The following is a 19628-nucleotide window of genomic DNA, read 5'->3' on the forward strand; positions in this document are numbered from 1 at the left end:
ACGTCGCGTCTATGGCACGTGACGGTGTCACTGCAGCGGACAGGCACGCCCAGGCTATTTCCCTCTAGCTAGCACGGGCAGCAATAGTGACCATGTGGCAGCATGGGCTAGCAACCCAAGGGCGCAGCCTGGCTCCCCTGGAGGTTTGTGCTCAGGTTATTAGCCTGAGCTGCCACGTCTACACTACTACTGTTCTCCACACTAGCTAGCTTAACGCTGGCACGGGCATGCCTAGCCCATGCGGCAATCAGCTCTTCCTCTGCAGCAGAGACGTACCCTGAGGTAGATGAAACTTGGCCACTCAGAGCTGGGATACGGGGGGGGGGGGGGGAGGAAGGAATTCAATCACAGCACTTCATCAGCCCCCCCCTCGAAACGCCAAAGGGGGAAGAGCTGGCAGCGCCCAGGGGCCAGACATCACTCACCTGTAAGGGAAATCGTCCCTGTAGAGCTCATAGTCCAGGTCACAGTTACTGCTGCAGGAGAGAGAAGATAGCAAGGGAGGTGAGAGCGAGCCACTCGCAGTGGTGAGCATGATGGTAGCTGTGCCTCCCCCATGCCCCCGTCCCAGCAATGCCACTCAGCCATGGGGCCTGGGAACTCCCAGGAGGATGCAGCAATGCGTAGTTGGTGAGATTTCTCTGCTTACACAGCGTGGGGATTACCATGTGGAGTAGGGGGCATCTCTAGATCATGGGGAGGGATCAGCAGTGAGCAGCATCCGCAGGCCACTGTGATATTTGCAATTGTGGGTGTCTCTGGATGAGCTAGGAGGAACAGTCCGGAGGGGCTGGCTGGGTTATAAGGCCTTTGCTTGGTGGTGGTGGGTGTGTGTTTTATTTAAAATTTACTTGGGAATTTATTAGTTTTTATTATAAAAATTACAAAGAATGGGGGTAACTGGTGCAAGAAATGAACGTTGCCATTTGCTGGATAAATATCGGGGTACGGATCGCTCTCTTCTAATGCTTTTGGGTTTGGAAGCTGTCAGAAAACCCCTCATGTTCTGAAACACAGTCAGCCACCACTTTCCCTTTTCAACCCACTTCAGCATGAAAAGCAGTTGCCCAACTTTTATTTGCTTTCAACGCTGACAGCTCTTGTAAGAGGGCACAGCAGGGCCCCCCTTGGTCCTGCCTCTGCTCCAAAAACCACTCCCAGAGCCTCAGGTTCAGCAGTCACCACTGCAGTTTATTTACAGGGTGCAAGCCCACCACCTTCTCACCATATACAGCCTGGGGGCTTCAGGCCGAAGGACTTCCCAGCCTCTACAGCCAGGAGAGAGGAGCTCCCAGTCCCCAGCTTCCCCTCTTCTGTCTGGCCTTTCTGGAGCCCCAGGCTAATCAGGCTGGGAGCTGTTTCCCCTTTGCCAATCAGGAACAGGTTTCTCTAGCCAGCTCCGATTTACCTCCCTTAACGGGAACTGGCGTGGCACAGGGCTGGCTCAGCAGTTCATACCCAGCACCCTGTCACACACCTCCCCCCCTTGCCTAACCACCAGGTTCGTCCTTCCCCATCCCCTCTACCGGATTGGGCACTCCAGGGGAGATCTCCTTCTACCTTCGGGTGACCCCCCCGGGGTCCTCCTTGCGAGATTCATTTACCCCCCACCCACAGAAATTACAGTGTGGGGGGTGGATACCCCCATAGGTCCACTTTAGGTGGTTCCACCTCCTTCTTCGGGGGACCTCCCCTTTTCCCCACCGTAGTCTTCCTCCCACCACCTCCTTTCCCTCCTGGGAAGGGGTCCCAGTCCATGCCCAACACCAGTGGATAAGGCAGCCCCTCCACTACCCCGACCCATCTCCACTGGAACCTGCCCCGGACCTCAAGGGGCACCTGGGCCACAGGGACTGTCTCTCATCCCCATGGACATATTCAAGGTTCACCTTGGCTCCGGGAACCATCCAGTGTGGCTTTACCAGCCCCCTCTAGATAAGAAACCAGGCTGAGGCCGTATCTACCAGGCCCCTCTGGGGTTTCCTCCCCACCATCACTGGAACGATGGACAATCTCTGCCCATTCCCCTGCCCTCCAGTGTTAGCCCAGCTGCAAAACTCAGCCCAGCCACACTCCAAGTACGGGCTGTCCCCCTTGTTATGTCCCTAGCCTCTGTCTGTCAGAGGGTGGAGATGGATGGTAGGAGAGAGATCACTTGATCATTACCTGTTAGGTTCACTCCCTCTGGGGCACCTGGCATTGGCCACTGTCGGAAGACAGGATACTGGGCCGGATGGACCTTTGGTCAGACCCAGTACGGCCGTTCGTATGTTCTTAAATGGTCAGGCCCCAGGGGGAGCTCCTTGGGTGCCTTCCCTTTTCCTCTCTGGGCTTTCTCCCAGACTCCAAGTCTTTATATGGTCGTCCCTCTTTCCTGGGGAAATTGGCCTCCGCATACTCCTCAGTCAGTTTCTCGGCCCCAGGCACCATACTCGGTTGATGCCACCTAACCCATACTCGTGTGCTGTTGGGGAGGCCCTGTAGGAACTGTTCTAGGACCAATGCGTCCATAATCCCCCCCACACTCTGGGTGCTGGGTCTCAGCCAGCGGGTGGCCCAGTCCATCAACCTTTGGGCGAACGCCTGGGGCCGCCCACACACCCCCTTGCTGACCGTAACTTCTGGCGGTATTTCTCAGAGGGCAGTCCCACCCAATCCAGGACAGCCGGCTTTACCACATTGTATTTCCTGGCCTGCTCCTCACTCAGGAACATTTAAGCCACTTGGGCTTCGCCGGCTAGATAGGGTGCCCTATCCCACCCAGCCCCCATGGCTACCCGCTTGAAAGTGTGGAGGAACGCATCTGGGTCATCCGCGGGGACCATCTTCCATAGTCCTGTGCCCAGCTGCCATTCTCTGCAGGAGCTGCTGTTGTACGCTGGCCTGTTCCTGCAGGCTTTTCTGCTGCTCGGCCTGCCAGGTAAGCAAATCCTGCCTCTCGACCTGGGGGGATTGCTGCAAGCTTTGCATAGCCTTCTACATCTCCTGCTGTTGCTTTACCAGCCCCTGCAGGGGCTCTTCCATCTCTGGGCCACCAAACTCTTGCGCTGGCTCAGGCTCCCGGACAAGCCCCCACGGGTACCAGGGCATAGAAGGGCTCCCCTTGCTCTGCTCCAAAAACCTCCCACAGACCCTCAAGTTCAGCAATCACCGGTGCAATCCCACCACCTTCCCACCGTACACAGGCTGGGGGCTTCAGGCTGAAGGACTTCCCAGCCTCTGCAGCCAGGAGAGAAGAGCTCCCATCCTCCTTCCACTCTCTGGCTTCCCCTCTTGTGTCTGCCCCCCCAAGCTTTTCTGGAGCCCCCAGCGAATCAGGCTGGGAGCTGTTTCAGGAGCAGGTTTCTCTAGCCAGCTCCGATTTACCTCCCTTAACAGGAGCTGGCATGACAGAGGGCGGCTCAGCAGTTCGTGCCCAGCCTCCTGTCACGACTCTCCATGCAATCTGCAAAGCTGGTATGCATATGTGGCAGGCGCGAAACGGACGACACGACGTATACCAGCACTGATCCAGCTCCCCAGTCAGAAAGGGGAGATGGCGGCTAGGTCACCCGGGACACTCCTCTCTCCTTCCGGAGCGGGGAGCTGGATCTAGCGTGTTCCCGCACTTCCAAAATTAGGGGGGAAATCAATAAAAATGGAATTATGGCTTTTGTCAAACCCAGGAATTTTTCAGTACAAATGGGACAGGAAAGGCCTTCTGGGGGAGACAGGCACTGAAGGGGTGTCTCTGGCTGTGTGGGACACTGCCACTGAGGCTCACTCTGGATTCTCAGGGCATTTAGACCCCCCCAGGAAGTCTATTACTGAGCGTGTCTGGGTCTTGGCAGGGAGTTTAGATAGAGAGGAGCCCCCTTCGAGCAGTCTGAGCAGGACCCGTTATCTGGGAATCTGCAGTTACAGGTTTCTGATGTTAAATTTCACGGTTTCTGGTTCTGTGCACACACTATCTGGTCTTTCAGCTCCAAATTAAGAAGCAATCTGTCAGAGAGAGCATGCCAAGGCGAGAAGCCAGCATGCCTGTAATAAATCATACACCCTGAACCAGAAGTTTGGGGTCTGCGTGAAGGATGTAATAACATATTCTGTGGTTTTGCAGAGTCAGCAGCTGTGGGATGAATACTAATGTGAAGCTTCGCTTTGGAGTGTCACCGCTCTGCGAGGTGCCGGGGCAGGGGAAGGGTGCAGAAGTCCACGGCAAGTTTCCTGCGGTCCAGTGTTTCTATTACATCAGCAGAAACATCGGAGCCGAAGGAAGGGCTTGTGATGGAGACACCGGGCAGGGAATCAGGACATCTGAATTCGGTTCTCCCATAGCGCTACTGTATGATTTTAGAGGAGTCAGTTCTCATCTCGTTGCCTCCGTTTCCCCCTCTGTATAACAAGGATAACGATCCTCACCTCACCCAGAAAAATGGTTTTGAGTTTTAGTTCATTCATGTTTGGGAAGTGCTTTGGAGATCCTTGGCTAGAAGGGGCTGGTGAAGGGCAAAGGATGAGAGGTGACACCATGGTGTAAAGGTTTGGGGGACCAGAAGTGAGAATGCAGGAGGCTTCCGGCTGGGCAGAGGTGTTACCTATCAGCTCTGTGTTCTTGGGGAACCAGGGTGCAGTACCCAGCCTGTCTGACTCACGAAAGACCATCCCCTCCCCCAGCCTTTGCTTGAACCAAAGCCGATCAGAAGAAAGACTTACAAAAAGCAATGAAAAGGCCGTGGGAGACACCCCTAAACCCCTCCGGACAAGGGTGACAGATTAAGGCAACTCCCCTCGCCTCATTTGCATCGGAGATGGGACAGGGAGGCATCTCCATTACCATACAGAATGGAGAACGGAGACTCAAAGGCAAGAACCGCCCGGAACTCTGGGACCAGAAAAGCAGGGAAGCAGTGCATGATGGGGGGGATCTCGGCACCAGATGTTAATGAACCCGCGCCTGAACACACCCAGCTCACTAGTTATCAGACCAATTCTAGTAATAAACCCTTTAGTGGTATCCAAAATACTGAAGCTGCCTAATTGCATTGTGAGCTCCCTGGAAGGAGCACCGCCCACAGCCAGGAATGATCAGTTCCTATTGTCTAGCCTGAACAAAACAGCTTTGGTATCCTCCCTTGAGGCATCAGTTTACCCATAAACAGATCTAGTGTTCTCCCTTGAACCATTGTTCTTTCCCTCCAAAAACCCCTATCCATGCTCAAGTAAGCGTTCTGATGCCTGGATCCAAAATCTGCATCTGTTCCATTGGGACTTCATCTTCTCCTGACTGATTATGCTGGGGGCTCTGCCTGTCTCCAGCACTCCAAATCCTCAGCTACCACCACCACCTGGGACCCCCGATCGGAGTGGTGAGAACCCATCTCTCTCTCTCTCTAGGTATAGCCTTCTGACCCTGACTTATGTGATCAGTTATAGTTTTCTAAACCTGACTTTTATAATCAAATTTAAGTTGGATTTAATATTATAACTGTCTTGTTTGTTCGGCTCCCCTATGGTTATTACCTGGCAATAAATAACTCTCATGGTTAAGCCGGTTGCTTCTCCCCCCCGTCCGCCTTCGTGAGGTTTTTTGGTTTCCTCATTCGCTCTGCAGCAACACTCCTCGTACCTAAGCTAAAGATCCCTGCAGCGCCCAAAAACCCTGTGGGGTTTGCTCATCCAGTGGGTTACGACCAGAACCATTGTAACGTGAATGTGGGGACAGGGCCGTGCTAAATATGACATATGAGGGTGACAGCTTGGAGGTGCAGCTCGACCCAGCCTGCTGAGTCCAGGGACAGCTAAGGGGTCAGCTTGGGAGTGCTGATTAACCCGGTCCTCTCAGATGTGCTCTGTTCATGTGTGTGTTCGTCTGATCCTGGGGCTGGAAGAACCCAGCCCTGGGGAACCTAGGTCCTGCAGGAGAGCTCCATTGGGAGGGGACTTGCAGGAGTAGAGCTCTGTGTGAGGACACAAGTGACACAAGCAGTACATTGACAGAATTACAGAACCCCCCCCCCCCCAATAAATAAGCGAACCCCAAAGTCACGGGCAAATCTGGTAACACAGGGGACACATCGTCAGGAGAATAAGAGTGGGGAGAGAACATTTTCCACTCCTCCCCCAACCACCACGCAACAACTGGCTGCAACCAGGCAAAGCATTCACAGGAGTGAATATTTCTGTTGACTCATTATTCAGTTCAATAAACCACAGAACCAAATCTGAGCTGATCTGCTCAGAATGTGTTTTCCCCATTAGCAAGAAGAAGTTACTCACCCTTGTGCAGTAACAATGGTTCTTCGAGATGTGTCTCCCCTATGGGTGCTCCACTGTAGGAATGTGCGCGCCCCACACTGCCGATCGGAGAATTTCAATAGTCTGTCCCGCATGTGCGTTACCTCACTCACCACAAGGCTTGCCAGCCTGCGCGCGCATTTCCCTCCTCCGTTCCTTCTCTACCGCAAAGTCAACCGGAGGGAACTCTGAAGTAGAGGGGAGGAGGGTAGGTCATGGAGCATCCACAGGGGGACACATCTCAAAGAATCATCGTTAGGGGACAAGGTGAGTATCTTCTTCGTCGTGTAATGTCCCTGTGGGTGCTCCAATGTAGGTGACTCCCGAGCAGTATCCACCACTGGAGGATGGGACTTCCGAGACAAGTCGGATATAGACGACAGTCCTGTGGCACCGAATTGGGCGTCTGTAGCCGAATCCCCCATAGTGCTATGCAAAGGTATGCACAGATAGAGATCAGCAGAGCAGCTAGCTAGGTGACATGGGGACCTTGGAGAAGGTGATTGACCTCCTGGAATGTGTGCATATTGAAGATGGGGGTGTTACCCCACACAGTTGGTAGCAGAGTTTAATACAGCCAGAGACCCACTTGGAGAGCTGCTGAGCGGAGATCACGACACCTTTCGATCTATCCGCAACGGAGAGGAAGAGTTTCAGAGATTTTCTAAAGGTCTTTGTTCTGTCCAAATAGAAGGCCAAAGCTTTTTTCATGTCGAGCATATGGAGGATGGCTTCCCTGTTGTCCTCAGGAGGTTTCAGATAAAATGTTGGAAGCTGCATAAGTTGATTCATGTGAAATGCAGAAGTGACTTTAGGGGTGAACTTCGGCTGGGGTCGGAGTGTGACTTTGCCAGGGAAGAACACAGTAAAAGGGGGATGCGCCATCCAAGCTCGTATTTCCCCTATCCTGGTCGAAGTGATGGCAATGAGGAACGCTTTCTGAGTTAGTGAACAACAGGCCATGTCTCAAATGGCGGTCTAGTGTCACATTAGGTTGAGGTGCTGTTAGGGAGTGGGGGCCTGGGTTGTGGGAAGAGGTTTGCTATGCGTTTAAGAAACCTCTTCATAGTTGGGTGGGAGAGGATTAAGTAGCCTTCTACCTGCTGGTGGAAGGTTGCAACTGATGCTAAATGAACCTTCAGCGAGCTAATACAGAGATGTGATTTCTTTAAGCTTAACAGGTGGTCTAGGACCACCGGTAGGGTGGCTGAATTAGGGGTGACCCCCTTGGGCTGGCACCTCTTCCATTTCTGAAGGTAGGTATGACAAGTAGGGCCCTTTCTACTGTGTAACGGCACCTCCTGTTCCTCCTCAGAGCAAGATGTTTCTATGTGCCGGAACCATGAAGGAGCCATGCTTTGAGTTGCAGGATCTGCAGATTGGGGAGGAGGGTGTGACCCTCATTCTGCGACAGAAGGTAGAGTCATCAGCAGACATCATGCCAGCTGCGACAGGTAAGGGTACCGCGTCTGCCTGGGCCAGGTGGGGACAATCAGAATGATCTTTGCTTTTTCCATTTTTATCTTCAACAGGACTTTCAGTAATAGAGGGCACGGGGGAAGGCGTAAAGAAGGCCTTTGTCCCAAGGACGGAGAGCATCTACCATGGAGTGTCGTCCGATCCCCACCCTGGAGCAGTACTGTGGACATTTCTTTTTCTGGTGAGCAGCAAACAAGTCTATTACCGGCATCCCCTATTGTTGGAATATGTCATGTAGAATCGCTATCTCCCATTCACGGTCACGTGGGAATTTGCGGCTGAGACTGTCGGCCGTTGTATTGTGTATTCCCAGTAGGTAGGTAGGTCTGACAAAGTGGGGATTTTCCCTTGTTATGTTGTATGTGAGCCTATGTGAGTCTTACTGTTTTGCATGAATGCTGTAGGTGCCTCAGTTTCCCTGTGCATTGCACCAATGTCTAGGTGGTGGGAATACGGGGGGGTGACTTTTGCGGAGGCTGCTCCAGCTGCCTGCACGGATGCTCTGGCCGCCCCTTCGGAACCTGAGACCCAGGAGGGGGATGCGACCAGGTGACTCTTGGCCTGGGAAGCGAGACAAAGGCTGGAGGAGGAGCAACGGGCACGGCAGGGGACAGGCAGCTGGAAGCGGGTCAGTCTTGGCTGGCTTGTGACTTAGGGGGAGGGCCAGAGCCCTGGCTCTGGGCTCCTCTCCCCCCAGCTCTGGGCTCCCTTCCCCCCAAGATGGACTTGGCTGAAAAATCAGTGATTTCTGTGATAGCAAACTCTGTTCTACGCTGAGTTCCTGTCGACTAATAAACCTTCTGTTTTACCGACTGGCTGAGAGTCACGTCTAACTGCGGAGTTGGGGTGCAGGGCCCTCTGGCTTCCCCAGGAGCTCCGTCCGGGAAAACTCGCTGCAGGAAGCGCACAGTGTGGAAGGGGAGGCTGAATGCTCCATGGTCAGACCCAGGAAGGTCGAAGCTGTGGAAGCTTCTTGTCCTGGAGACAGTCTGCTCAGAGAGAGGAGGCTCCCCCAGAGTCCTGGCTGGCTTCGTCTGGAGCAGTCCCAGAGCATCGCCTGGGGACTCGGTGACTGTAGGTCGCTGATATTAGGACGTTATGGGAGATGCACTGGTTCCACAGCTTCAGTGCTTGTACACACAGGGAATGAGGCCTGGCGCCTCCCTGCCGATTCATGTAATACATAAGGGCCAGGTTGTCCGTCATGACCTCTGTGTGCGTTTCCCTGATCAGCAGGAGGAAGGGAGCGCACACATTTCTGACTGCTCTGAGCTTGAGCAGGTTGACACGGAGGCCTGTCTCCACAACAGACCATTTGCCCTGTATTGTGTGACCACTGAGATGTGCTCCCCATCCTATGAAGGATGCGTCGGTGGTCAGGAGAAGGGATCTGGAAGACTGAGCAAACGGGATTCCCGTACACACATTTCTCAGTCTAAGGATTGCATGACCCTGGTGGGCATTGATAAAAGCTTGCCAAGTTGTCTCTGTTCAGCCTGTAAATCAAACCCAACCATGCTTGAAGGCATCTCATGTGTAGTCTGGCATGAGCAATACCAGATGTGCCCACGGCCATGTGCCCCAGAAGCTGAAGGCAATGCCTGGCCGAGATTTGGGGGCTGGATTGCACTCTATCAACGAGGAGAGACCGAGAAATCTGTGATGTGGGAGGAGCGCCCTTGCCTTAGTGAAGTCGAGGTCAGCTCCTATGAATTCTAGCCTCTGTACCAGCGTTAAGGTTGATTTTTATTCGTTGATCTGTAGGCCAAGATTCAGAAACAGGTCCCATGTGGTCTGAGTGACTCGTTGGGCCTCTGCGCAGGACTGTGCCCTGAGAAGGCAATCGTCCAGGTAGGGATAAATCATTATTCCCTGAGTGCTACTACCGAGAGGACCTTGGAGAACACCTTGGGGGCCGATGAGAGGCCAAAGGGAGTGCTCTGTACTGGCAATGGTCCTGGCCCAGCGTGAATCTGAGGTAACACCAGTGACTTGGTATGATAGAAATGTGGAAGTTTGTATCTTGAAGATCAAGGGCCGAGAGCCAATCTCCTTCCTCAAACGCTGAATGATCACGGATGGGTGACCGTCTTGAATTTCTGCACTTTGACATATCGGTTGAGTGCTCGGAGGTCCAGTATGGGTCTCCAGCCTCCCTTTTATTTTGGTATCAGGAGTAGCAAGAGTAGAAGCCTTTGCCTCTGAGGTGCACAGGCACAGGTTCAATAGCTCCTACTCCGAGATGGTTTACCGCTTGATGTAGCCAACTCTCATGAGAAGGGTCCCTGAAGCAGGATGGGGAAGGGAGGAGAAGTAGATGGCATATCTATTCTGGATGATCTCCAGCACCCACTTGTCAGAGGTTACCCGTTCCCAGATGCTGCGGAATGGGGCAAGGCGGTCTCCAAAAGGAGGAGTGGGGTTTCCCAGCGTAAGGTGGTGAGGAGTGTTCGCCTCGACCAACCCGTCAAAACTGCCACTTGGAGGTTGAGGGGTGAGATGAAGACAGCTGTGGTCCCAATTGCTTTCGCGTGGTGAACCTTGATTTCTTTCTCTGTGGCTCATAAGATCCCTGTGATGAGCACTGAGGCGCGTACTGCGATGACCGAGACTTAAACAGCAGCGGAGGGCTGTATTTTCTCTTGTGGGCCGGCATGTATCCCTAGGGAACAAAGGGTCACCCAAGAATCCTTCAATGTGTGAAAGGAACATCTTTCTTGTCAGTGAACAGCTTCATTCCCTCAAAGGGAAGGGCCTCCACCGTGGGTTGGACCTTTTTAGGGAAGCAGACAACTGCAGTCATGAGGCCCTTCTCATAATCACGGCCGCGGAACTTGAACGTGCCGCCACGTGTGCCGCATCGAATGCAGTCTGGAGCTCCTAGAATTAACTGCATCCACAATGATGGAATTGGGAGGCAGGTGGGAGAATAGAAATTCCGTGCCCATCGCCAGCACATAATACTTTTTGTCTGCTCGCTTGCATGTCAGCGGGACGGACACAGGGGTCTGCCACATAACTCTGGCAGGAGCCAGGAGCGCCTCTCAGCTGGGAGGGCCACTCTGGCAGAGGTGGAAGAGTGTAGAATGGCCACCAGTTTGTGGTGAGGCTCATTCACTTGGTGCAGCTGTATTTGCAGGGCTTCTGCCACGCTCTGAGCTAAGTCCTGGAATGATTTAAAATCATCCACCATGGATGGCAGAGGGGGCATCACCACCTCGTCAGGTGAGGACAACGAGAGACGAGCTTGAAGGGTGTCTTCCCTTTCTGCTTCAGCCTCAACTTCCTCCCCCACGTGCCCAGGAGGTTCCCAACCTTTGACGTCACAGCTGAAGGAGGGTGCCTCCTTGCCTGCTGGTACACCACACTAGGGGTCTGGGAGGCTTGTTGCCTCTGGGCCTGCCAGGAGTCCCAGAACGGCCCTTGAGGAAGGGGGCTGGTGGCTGGTACTATGGCTGCCCAAACCATGGAGGTTGAGGGGTGGGCGGGCAGTACGCCTGGTGTCCCTGATGAAATTGGGACCCCTATGGAGGGCAGGACGAGCGGTGGAACCCAAGTGCCCTTGCTCACTATCTGACTCTGATGTGGAGAAAGGTGGTGCACGGCATGGAGATGTCATTGAGTCCAATGCTCTGGGAGAACGGGGCAGCGGAGCCCTGGTACTGCGTCGAACACGGAGATCCGTGGCGTGGATGGCGTCGGTACCGGTGGTTGTCAGTGCCATGAGGTTTGTACCGACGGAACTGGAGACACAGACCTAATCGTATGGTCCATCAGGGCCACGTGCACCAGGCTGCGGGGCGGCGCTTACCTTGGGGGAGGGGTTCCCTGGTTCCCACCAGCATGTCCCTGCAGCTCCTAGGCGGAGGAGCCGGGGCTCCGCATGCTGCCCGCGCCCGCAGGCTCCACCCCCGCAGCTCCCATTGGCTGTGGTTCCCGGCCAACGGGAGCTGTGGAGCTGGCGCTTGTAGCGGGAGCAGCACATGGAGCCTCCCTGGCCGCCCCTCCACCTAGGAGCTGCAGGACCATGCCAGTTGGAGCCAGGTAGGGAGCCGGCCAGCCCCGCTAACCCCCCACTAGCACCAGCGGGGGTCCTGGCCCGCGCAGCATCACCTGGCCTCCCTCCCCCAGCACCGGCGGGGGTCCAGGGCCGCGCGCCGCTGCCCGCCCCCTCCCCGAGCACCAGCAGGGGTCCCGGGCCGCGTGGCATCACCTGGCCTCCCTCCCCCAGCACCAGCGGGGGTCCCGGGCCACGCGCCACCGCCCGCCCCCTCCCCCAGCACCAGCGGGGGTCCCGGGCCACGCGCCGCCGCCCACCCCCTCCCCCAGCACAACCAGGGGTCCCGGGCCACGCGCCGCCGCCCACCCCCTCCCCCAGCACCAGCGGGGGTCCCGGGCCACGTGCCGCTGCCCCCCCAGCACCCGTGGCGAGCACCAAGTTTTAGTCAGGGGTATATAGTAAAAGTCATGGACAGGTCACGGGCCGTGAATTTTTTTTTTATGCCCGTGACCTGTCCACGACTTTTATTAAAAATACATGTGACTAAAACGTAGCCTTAGCCGTGAGTTAGCGCCCTCAGAACACACATGCTGCGCTGCTGAAGGACACAGGGACCCTCGCGCTACGCCACCCGTCCGCCAGAATTAGCCTGGTGGGCCCCTGGAACTCAGGAGAGCGGGTTCGATTCCTGTCTGTGCCACAGAATCTCTGTGTGACCTTGGGCAAGTCACTTAATGGCACTGTGGCTAGCTCCGAATCTGTAAACTGGGGATCATAATCCTCCTGTTGTCTGGTTCAATTATTTCATTTCTATCACAGTATCACAGCTGAGGTCAGGGCTCCATGGTGCATGGCATTGTACAAACAGATTGCAAGAGCCAAAGAGCTGACAGACTAGACGAGACAGAAAGAAGGGGAAAACAAAGGCACAGAGAGAGGAAGTGACCCACCAGGTCAGGGGCAGAGGTGGGGCTCAGTCCCAGTCTCTCTCCCTACCTACTAGGCCATAAGAGGGGGGAGGTTAGTCTTGCCTCTGCCACTGACTCAATCGGTGATCCTGGAAAGAGCACCGTGCCTCAGTTTCCCCATCTTTAAAACAGGCATTGGCTACAGACAGGTGGCACCGGTGAGCTAAGAGAATTTTTTCATCTCTAATTACTATGAGTCTATTAGAAGTCCGTGGTCACAGGGTCTGGGAGCTGGTTTTAGGAGCAGTACACAAGGAACTATTTTTATGGCTGAAATCCCAACTGGATATCCAGGATCCCTGATCCTTCGTGGGCCGTGTCACCCATTGACGGCTTCCAGGGACAGACTGTCACCGAGTCACTGGGCGATGCTCTGGAACTGCTCCATACGAAGCCAGTCCGGACTCTGGGGGAGCCTCCTCTCTCTGAGCAGACTGTCGCCAGGGCAAGAAACTCACACAGCTTCGACCTTCCTGGGTCTGACCTCGGAGCATTCAGCCTCCTCTTCCACACCGTGCGCTTCCCGCAGCGAGTCCGCCCGGGCGGGGCTCCTGGGGAAGCCAGAGGGCCCTGCACCCCAACTCCGCAGTCAGACGTGACTCTCAGCCAGTCGGTAAAACAGAAGGTTTATTAGTCGACAGGAGCACAGTGTAGAACAAAGCTTGCTATTATAGACATCGGTGACTTTCAGCCACGTCCATCTTGGGGAGTCCTGGGCCAGATGCCCTGGAGTCTCCCTCTTCCAGTGCCCCAAACAGACTGCCCGCTTCCAGCAACCCGACCTCTGACCCCCCGCCCCGTTGCTCCTCCTCCTGGTCTTTGTCTTGCTTCCCTCAAAGAGTCACCTGGTCATCACCTGGTTGCACCCCCTCCTGGGTCTCAGGTTACGAAGGGCACCAGTCATAGCATACATGCAGGCAGCTGGAGCAGCCTCACCTGCCTCAGAGGTCTCAGCCAAAGTCACACACCCCTATTCCCACCACCGAGGTATTGGTGCAGCACACAGGGAAACTGAGGCACACAGTATTCATGCAAAACAGTAAAACTCACATAGGCTCAGTAATAAGACTCACATACAACGTAAAAAGGGAAAATCCCCACTTGGTCACACAGGCCACTGGCCCCGTACGGCAGGAGAGGCAGCCTCTGCACTACAGTGCTGCTGAAACGCCCGCACCCAACCACGACGCATTGGGGAAGCTTGAGAAGCCAGGACACGGTGTTCCAAGGTCAGAGCAGGATAGTGCCAGGGGCTTATCTCCCCTTCTCCTATACGTTAAGCCTCCAACAGCTATTTCAGGGTGCGGGAAGGACTCTAGCCCACATGCTACAGGCGGCCAATGAGAACTGGAATTCCCCAGCCAACAAGGAATCTTGGAACATGTGAGCGCACACATAGCAAAACAAGACACCTTCCATTGCGCGCGCGCACACACACACACACACACACACACACACGGGAATTCAAGCAACGGCTACAAAACACAGCCAGGAATCCGAGGAGGCCTCCTCTTCAGTTTCTGCAAACCACGTGCCTCAGGCCTATGGGCCAAGGGCGTTCTGCCCCTGGTCCAGTCCCCATTAGACTGAGCTGTTCTCTCCTCAGGCCCTGTGGCCCCTCCTTGAAAATTTAATTCCAAACCACATTTCAAAGCGCTTCCAGCAGGGGCAGAGGCAACGCCCTTCCCGCCCCCCTCATCTGCGTACTTTAGGAGGGAAACGTTTAAACAAGAGTGGGGTCAGAGCCAGACTATGCTGCACCCAGCAGAAGAGTCGTTCCAGATCCAAACTCCCCACAGACCAAGCCCAAGCCCCCAGGTGAACAACCCCAAATCCTGGGACGTTCAGCTCAGGATCTTGAATTCTGGCATTCGGGGGGTGAGGAAGACAGGAGAGTTGACACAGTGGCTCTGTAGCTCATTCATTCTACAGACACCTTTGTAAGCGACGGATCCCCTCGCCGCACTGACCCATCCCCTCTCCCCACCCCTGCTCTGCTGCTTGGCTCTCCAGTGGCTCTCCTGACCACAGGCGGTGCAAAGGCATCCTCTCCCCAGCATCCAAAATATCGTTTGAAACAAGCACCTCGGGCTGCTGATGAAAATCAAGGCGAAGGAGTTGGGGCGAGCCCTCTGAGCTGCACAGCCATATTTCAGCAGGAAGATTTGACATGTGACCCCCGTCCCAGCATCCCCCGTGGTGGCATCCAGTTGGGAAAGGAGAGTCCACCAAGGCCACAGAGAGAGCGGAGAGATTCCACTACAAAGCAAGTGTTTCTGGCCGTAGAGGAGCGTGCTCTGAAGTGGCATCCAACCCCTGGGACCCTTTCTTCACTACCTTGCTGAGCTCCAGCTCCATCAGACGCAAGGGGGTGGGAGGTCCAGGTTGTGCACAGGGCTCATGGCATGAAAAGAGGTCGGAGTTTGGGGCCAGATCTTGGCTCCATGAACAGCTGCAAGGAGCTGGGAGAGCGCCGAGAGAGGGAGAACAGACAGCTGCAGGGATCCCGGCACCTGGCACCGAGCTGTAGGGTGGGATGTGAAGATGAGCACGTTCTACTGACGCTGCCGAGGTGGCGGAATGGTCTGATCCAGGGATGGGCAGAGAGCCACACACTCCACTCACACCCTTTGGCGGGCTGTCGCGGTCGAGGAGGAAGCGGGCCGTGCTGTCCCAGGGCAGCGCACCAGAGCAGCAAGTCCCGCAGTGGTGTCACATGCACCGGCCCGCCTGTGGTCAGCTCCCTGATTTCGGGAAGGGGGACAAGGCCAGGTCCTCAACCTGCCTTTGCACTGGTCCCCACTGCCCCTGTTCAGTAGCCCCTGGGCACTGTCCACTAGGGCCATCCCGGAGGAAGCCTGCTGGGACCCGCCTCCCTCTCTGGCTCCAGCAGGTGCGGGCTCAGGGCGGTGGGAAAAGTCACTTCTTGCCTCCTTTCGCTGTCTGCCGCTCAGTGCTGGCAGAGCCTCTCACCCCTTCACTCCCTCCGGGCAGAGATGGTGGTGCTGCCTCCTCTCTCGGCTGGCGGGCCAAACAACATGTCTAGGGACCAGCTGCAGCCCCTTGGCTACCCGTTACCCATTCCTGGTCTCATGGTTAAATGACAAAACTAGGTGGCCAGAGGGCTGGGTTCTGCTCTGTCCCAGACTTGCTGTGTGACCTGGGCAGGCTCGTGTCTCAGTTTCCCCACTTGTAAAATGAGGAATAACGATATTCGTCCTTGTCAAATGCTTTGAGACCTTTGGGTGACAACAGCGATGTAAGTGCCAGATGTTGTTATCTTGGCATTTGGCCTGGACCCCGAGACTTCCAGGAAAAGTGTCAAGGGGACCTCTGATCACCACAAGTGGGGACGACCTTGCCCAGAAGACAGCGTCTCCAACAGTCCCTAACGACCTGGGGTGGGGGCAGCTGGTTGGCTCTGACCCCAAGCGGAGAATCATCAACCCCACTTCCTGAGGACGATCACCCAAAGCCCTAGAGTCCAGCCTGGGGTACGTACAACAGCTCTGGAGCACTGATCAGATTGCTCTGTAGCTGATGAGCACTGTGCATTGACCAAATGCACCCTGGGTGGAGGGAGCGGTTGGCTCCCCTTCCTGCCTTGCTCAGAGGACGTGGCTGGTTCTGGATTTCAGGTCGCAGGAGGCTGTGGTATTTTAGAGGGTTTCAGGAATGGTTCATGCTGGTCCGACAGACAACAATAGCAACAGCCCTCCTTTTAAAGGCACAGCGCAGCAGCTCTTTGGCAGCAGAGGGGAGAGCAGCCGCCAGGAATGCAGGCAACACTACCACTGCTGCTATTGTTTGCACCTGGAGTTATTTCAGGACTCTTTGTTCAGGCCCTTTTGTTTTCCAAGTTTCCATCGGGGGATCTGCTGCTCCCTTCTCTCTCTGGCCTGTTCTTATAGGGACAGTCAGTCCTTCAGATCCACACCTACAGCAGCCAGTCCTAGCTCACAGCTGGCTGGAGCCAGCAAACAGAGCGCAAGCTTGAAGTGTACAGAAAATCCACCCTGTTGCCCCTGCCTAGTCCTCCCAGACCAGCCATCCAGTAAAGCACCAGCAGCCAAATCATTTTTGTCAATTAAAAAAAAAAAATGTAAAACTCCACCCCCTCTAATCTTCTCCCCAGACAATGGAGCTCTTTGTAATCCCAACACTGCTTTGTCAAGCTGGCAGTAAAACAGGGCAGAACCACGCCTCCGGGCCATTTCCCACTGGGCTCGCTGTACCACGAGCCACTTCCCAAGCAGCCTGTATCCTTGAGAATGAACAAAGCACAAGCAAAGCAGGATCCTTCACATGGAAGGATCCGTTCCCTCCCTCCCTCCCCCAGAACCTAGCCCTGCTGTTGGAGCGGCAGCATCACTGCCGCTGAGCTGGACAAAAATTGTGACTACGGTATCTCAATCCTCCTGGCTAAGCACTGGGGTTGCTGTCAGCCGGTTCCTGCAGTGGAAGAAGTCTCACCTGCCAGGCAGGAGGCCTGGGTTCGATTCCTGGCTAATGCAACAGTGTTCCCCCTCCCCCCGCCCCGCAGAGTATTCAGCTTCAGGCTGTCAACAGCATTAACCCCCCCGAGAGCAGTAAAACAACCACATGCTTCACAAGATGCACACCAGGGGCAGGCCTGTGTCTCCCAGTAGGGAAAACGGCAAGCGTCCTGGGCGACTCTCAATACATAATAACGAATCAGTGAGAGGCCTGGAGGTGTAGGCAGTGCCCCGAAGCCCCTAAAAGGCCGGATGTTTCTCCAGGCTCCCTAAGGGCAGAGAGGTAACATGCGCGGGCTAGTGGCTATGTCAGGAGAGCTGCAATGGAGGGTGCGTTCATGTGGAAGGCACCACTCCGTATAGAACTGTAGCCAGTGATAGGATTCACATACTGTATAACAATGGCATCTAGAGGCCCTGTGCCAGACTGGGGCCCCATCACGCTAGGTACTGTACAGGCCCAGCTCCAAAGAGCTTACCATCTGCAGAGATGAGCCCTGCATAGGTGGGAGAGGAAACAGGCAATTACTCAGCAGCAGAGCCGTATGGGTCCCCACAACTTGCCCCACTGAAATGCAGCATTATGAGCCACTGGATGGGGCATGAGCCTGGATTCTACCCTTGGCTCTGACTCGATCTGTGGTCTTGGCCAAGTCTCAGACTCAGTTTCCTCATCTGTGCAAGGCACTGCTGAGTTACCTGCCGCTGTAGTGCACTATAACTGAGCCATGTTGTGAGCAGGACAGTGCTCCTCAAAGTGGGGTGCCCCAGACGCAGCCTGCTGAGCAATAAGCCGCGGGGGGGGCGAGCAGCAACAATGGATCTCGTGTGGCCAGGGATGTCCCCTCTTTGCCTTCATCCCAGCAGGCTGCGACACCGTCCCCATGGCAACTGACAGAACAGTTAGCTCAATGCACAAGCGCTCTCTAGCAAGACAGAGCTCTGGCCAGCTGGCAGTGTCCCTCCTGCTCCACACGCTACCTTCCCCGGAGCCCAGCCCTGCTCCTCAGGGGAGTGCTGACTTACTGCCGTTTACTCGGCAAGGTCAGTGGCTGCCCAACTCGCCTGTCTCCTTGCAGGGGAGTCGAGCCAGGCTGCCTTCCTTCCCTTACGGCTCCAGTTAACCGGGATGGTTGCAAAAGACAAGGTCTGTGCTTTCACGTCCTGCCCCAGGGGCTCTGTTATGCCACCTCCATGCTAATGTGGGAAGGATGGACTGGCTCATGAGCAGAGACCCTTGTCCCAGTCCCAACTAATTACCCACTGCCTGAGAATGCCTGTTCAGCCCCTTATAAAAAGAGGAGTTGACAGATGTGACGTTGTGCAGTCTATATGGTTTTATAAAAACATGATAATAAGTGTGGATATAATGTAACTGGAATATGCTTCATGCAAAAGGTCTCTTGTAAGGTATCATTACAAAGCTTATAATCTACTGAGTGTGGTCATCCTATTTGTATGAATGTACCACTCGTGAATCTGAAACTAGAAATATGAAATATAACTCTGAGGTCCTCTTGTAATTATGCAAAGTGTGGGCCATTAATGGTGGTCTGGAATCTTGATAACTCCCATTAACCAGCACCATTGTCTGCAGATGGCTGTGTTTTGCCTGTGAGTCTCCCTGTATACGTGTGTCCTGGCAAGTGGGTAATGAAGTCTTGCAGTGACATGTGATCATGTCACCTGAACTGGAATCCATCTTTAACCTGGTGCTTTTCCAGTTGGGGAGGGGTGGTGGAAACCCAGAGGGACAAAGGGTTCCCGCCTTATGCAAAAGATATATAAAGGGTGGAACAGAACAAAGGGGAGAGGAGGCATCATGAAGAATCCCCTAGCTACCACCTAAGCTGGAACAAGAGCTGTACCAGGGGAAAGAATTGTGCCCAGGCCTGGAAGGTGTCCAGTCTGAGGGAAAAAAAACTTACTGAAGCATCTCTGAGGGTGAGATTATCTGCATACAGTTTGATTAGACATAGATTTGCGCATTTTATTTTATTTTGCTTGGTGACTTACTTTGTTCTGTCTGTTACTACTTGAAACCACTTAAATCCTACTTTCTGTATTTAATAAAATCACTTTTTACTTATTAATGAACTCAGAGTATGTATTAATACCTGGGGGAGCAAACAACTGTGCATATCTCTCTATCAGTGTTATAGAGGGTGAACAATTTATGAGTTTACCCTGTATAAGCTTTATACAGGGTAAAACAGATTTATTTGGGTTTAGACCCCATTGGGAGTTGGGCATCTGAGTGCTAAAGACAAGCACACTTCTGTGAGCTGTTTTCAGGTAAACCAGAAGCTTTGGGGCAGGTAATTCAGACCCTGGGTCTGTGTTGGAGCAGACAGGAGAGTCTGGCTCAGCAAGACAGGGTGCTGGAGTCCTGAGCTGGCAGGGAAAATA

General features: G+C 54.5%; 1 protein-coding gene across 1 annotated transcript in view; it reads right to left on the minus strand.

Moving 5' to 3' along the window:
* Positions 1-19628, minus strand: part of LOC112119561 (heterogeneous nuclear ribonucleoprotein C-like) — a 39516-nt gene that overhangs the window by 5050 nt on the left and 14838 nt on the right. The window contains exon 3 of the mRNA XM_024218258.2: positions 426-476. Coding sequence (XP_024074026.1) covers positions 426-476 — 51 coding nt within the window. The remainder of the gene's footprint in view (positions 1-425; positions 477-19628) is intronic.

The sequence above is a fragment of the Terrapene carolina genome, unplaced genomic scaffold (assembly GCF_002925995.2).
Source record: "Terrapene carolina triunguis isolate 2854851 unplaced genomic scaffold, T_m_triunguis-2.0 Scaffold165, whole genome shotgun sequence".
In the NCBI taxonomy this organism is placed as follows: domain Eukaryota; kingdom Metazoa; phylum Chordata; order Testudines; family Emydidae; genus Terrapene; species Terrapene triunguis.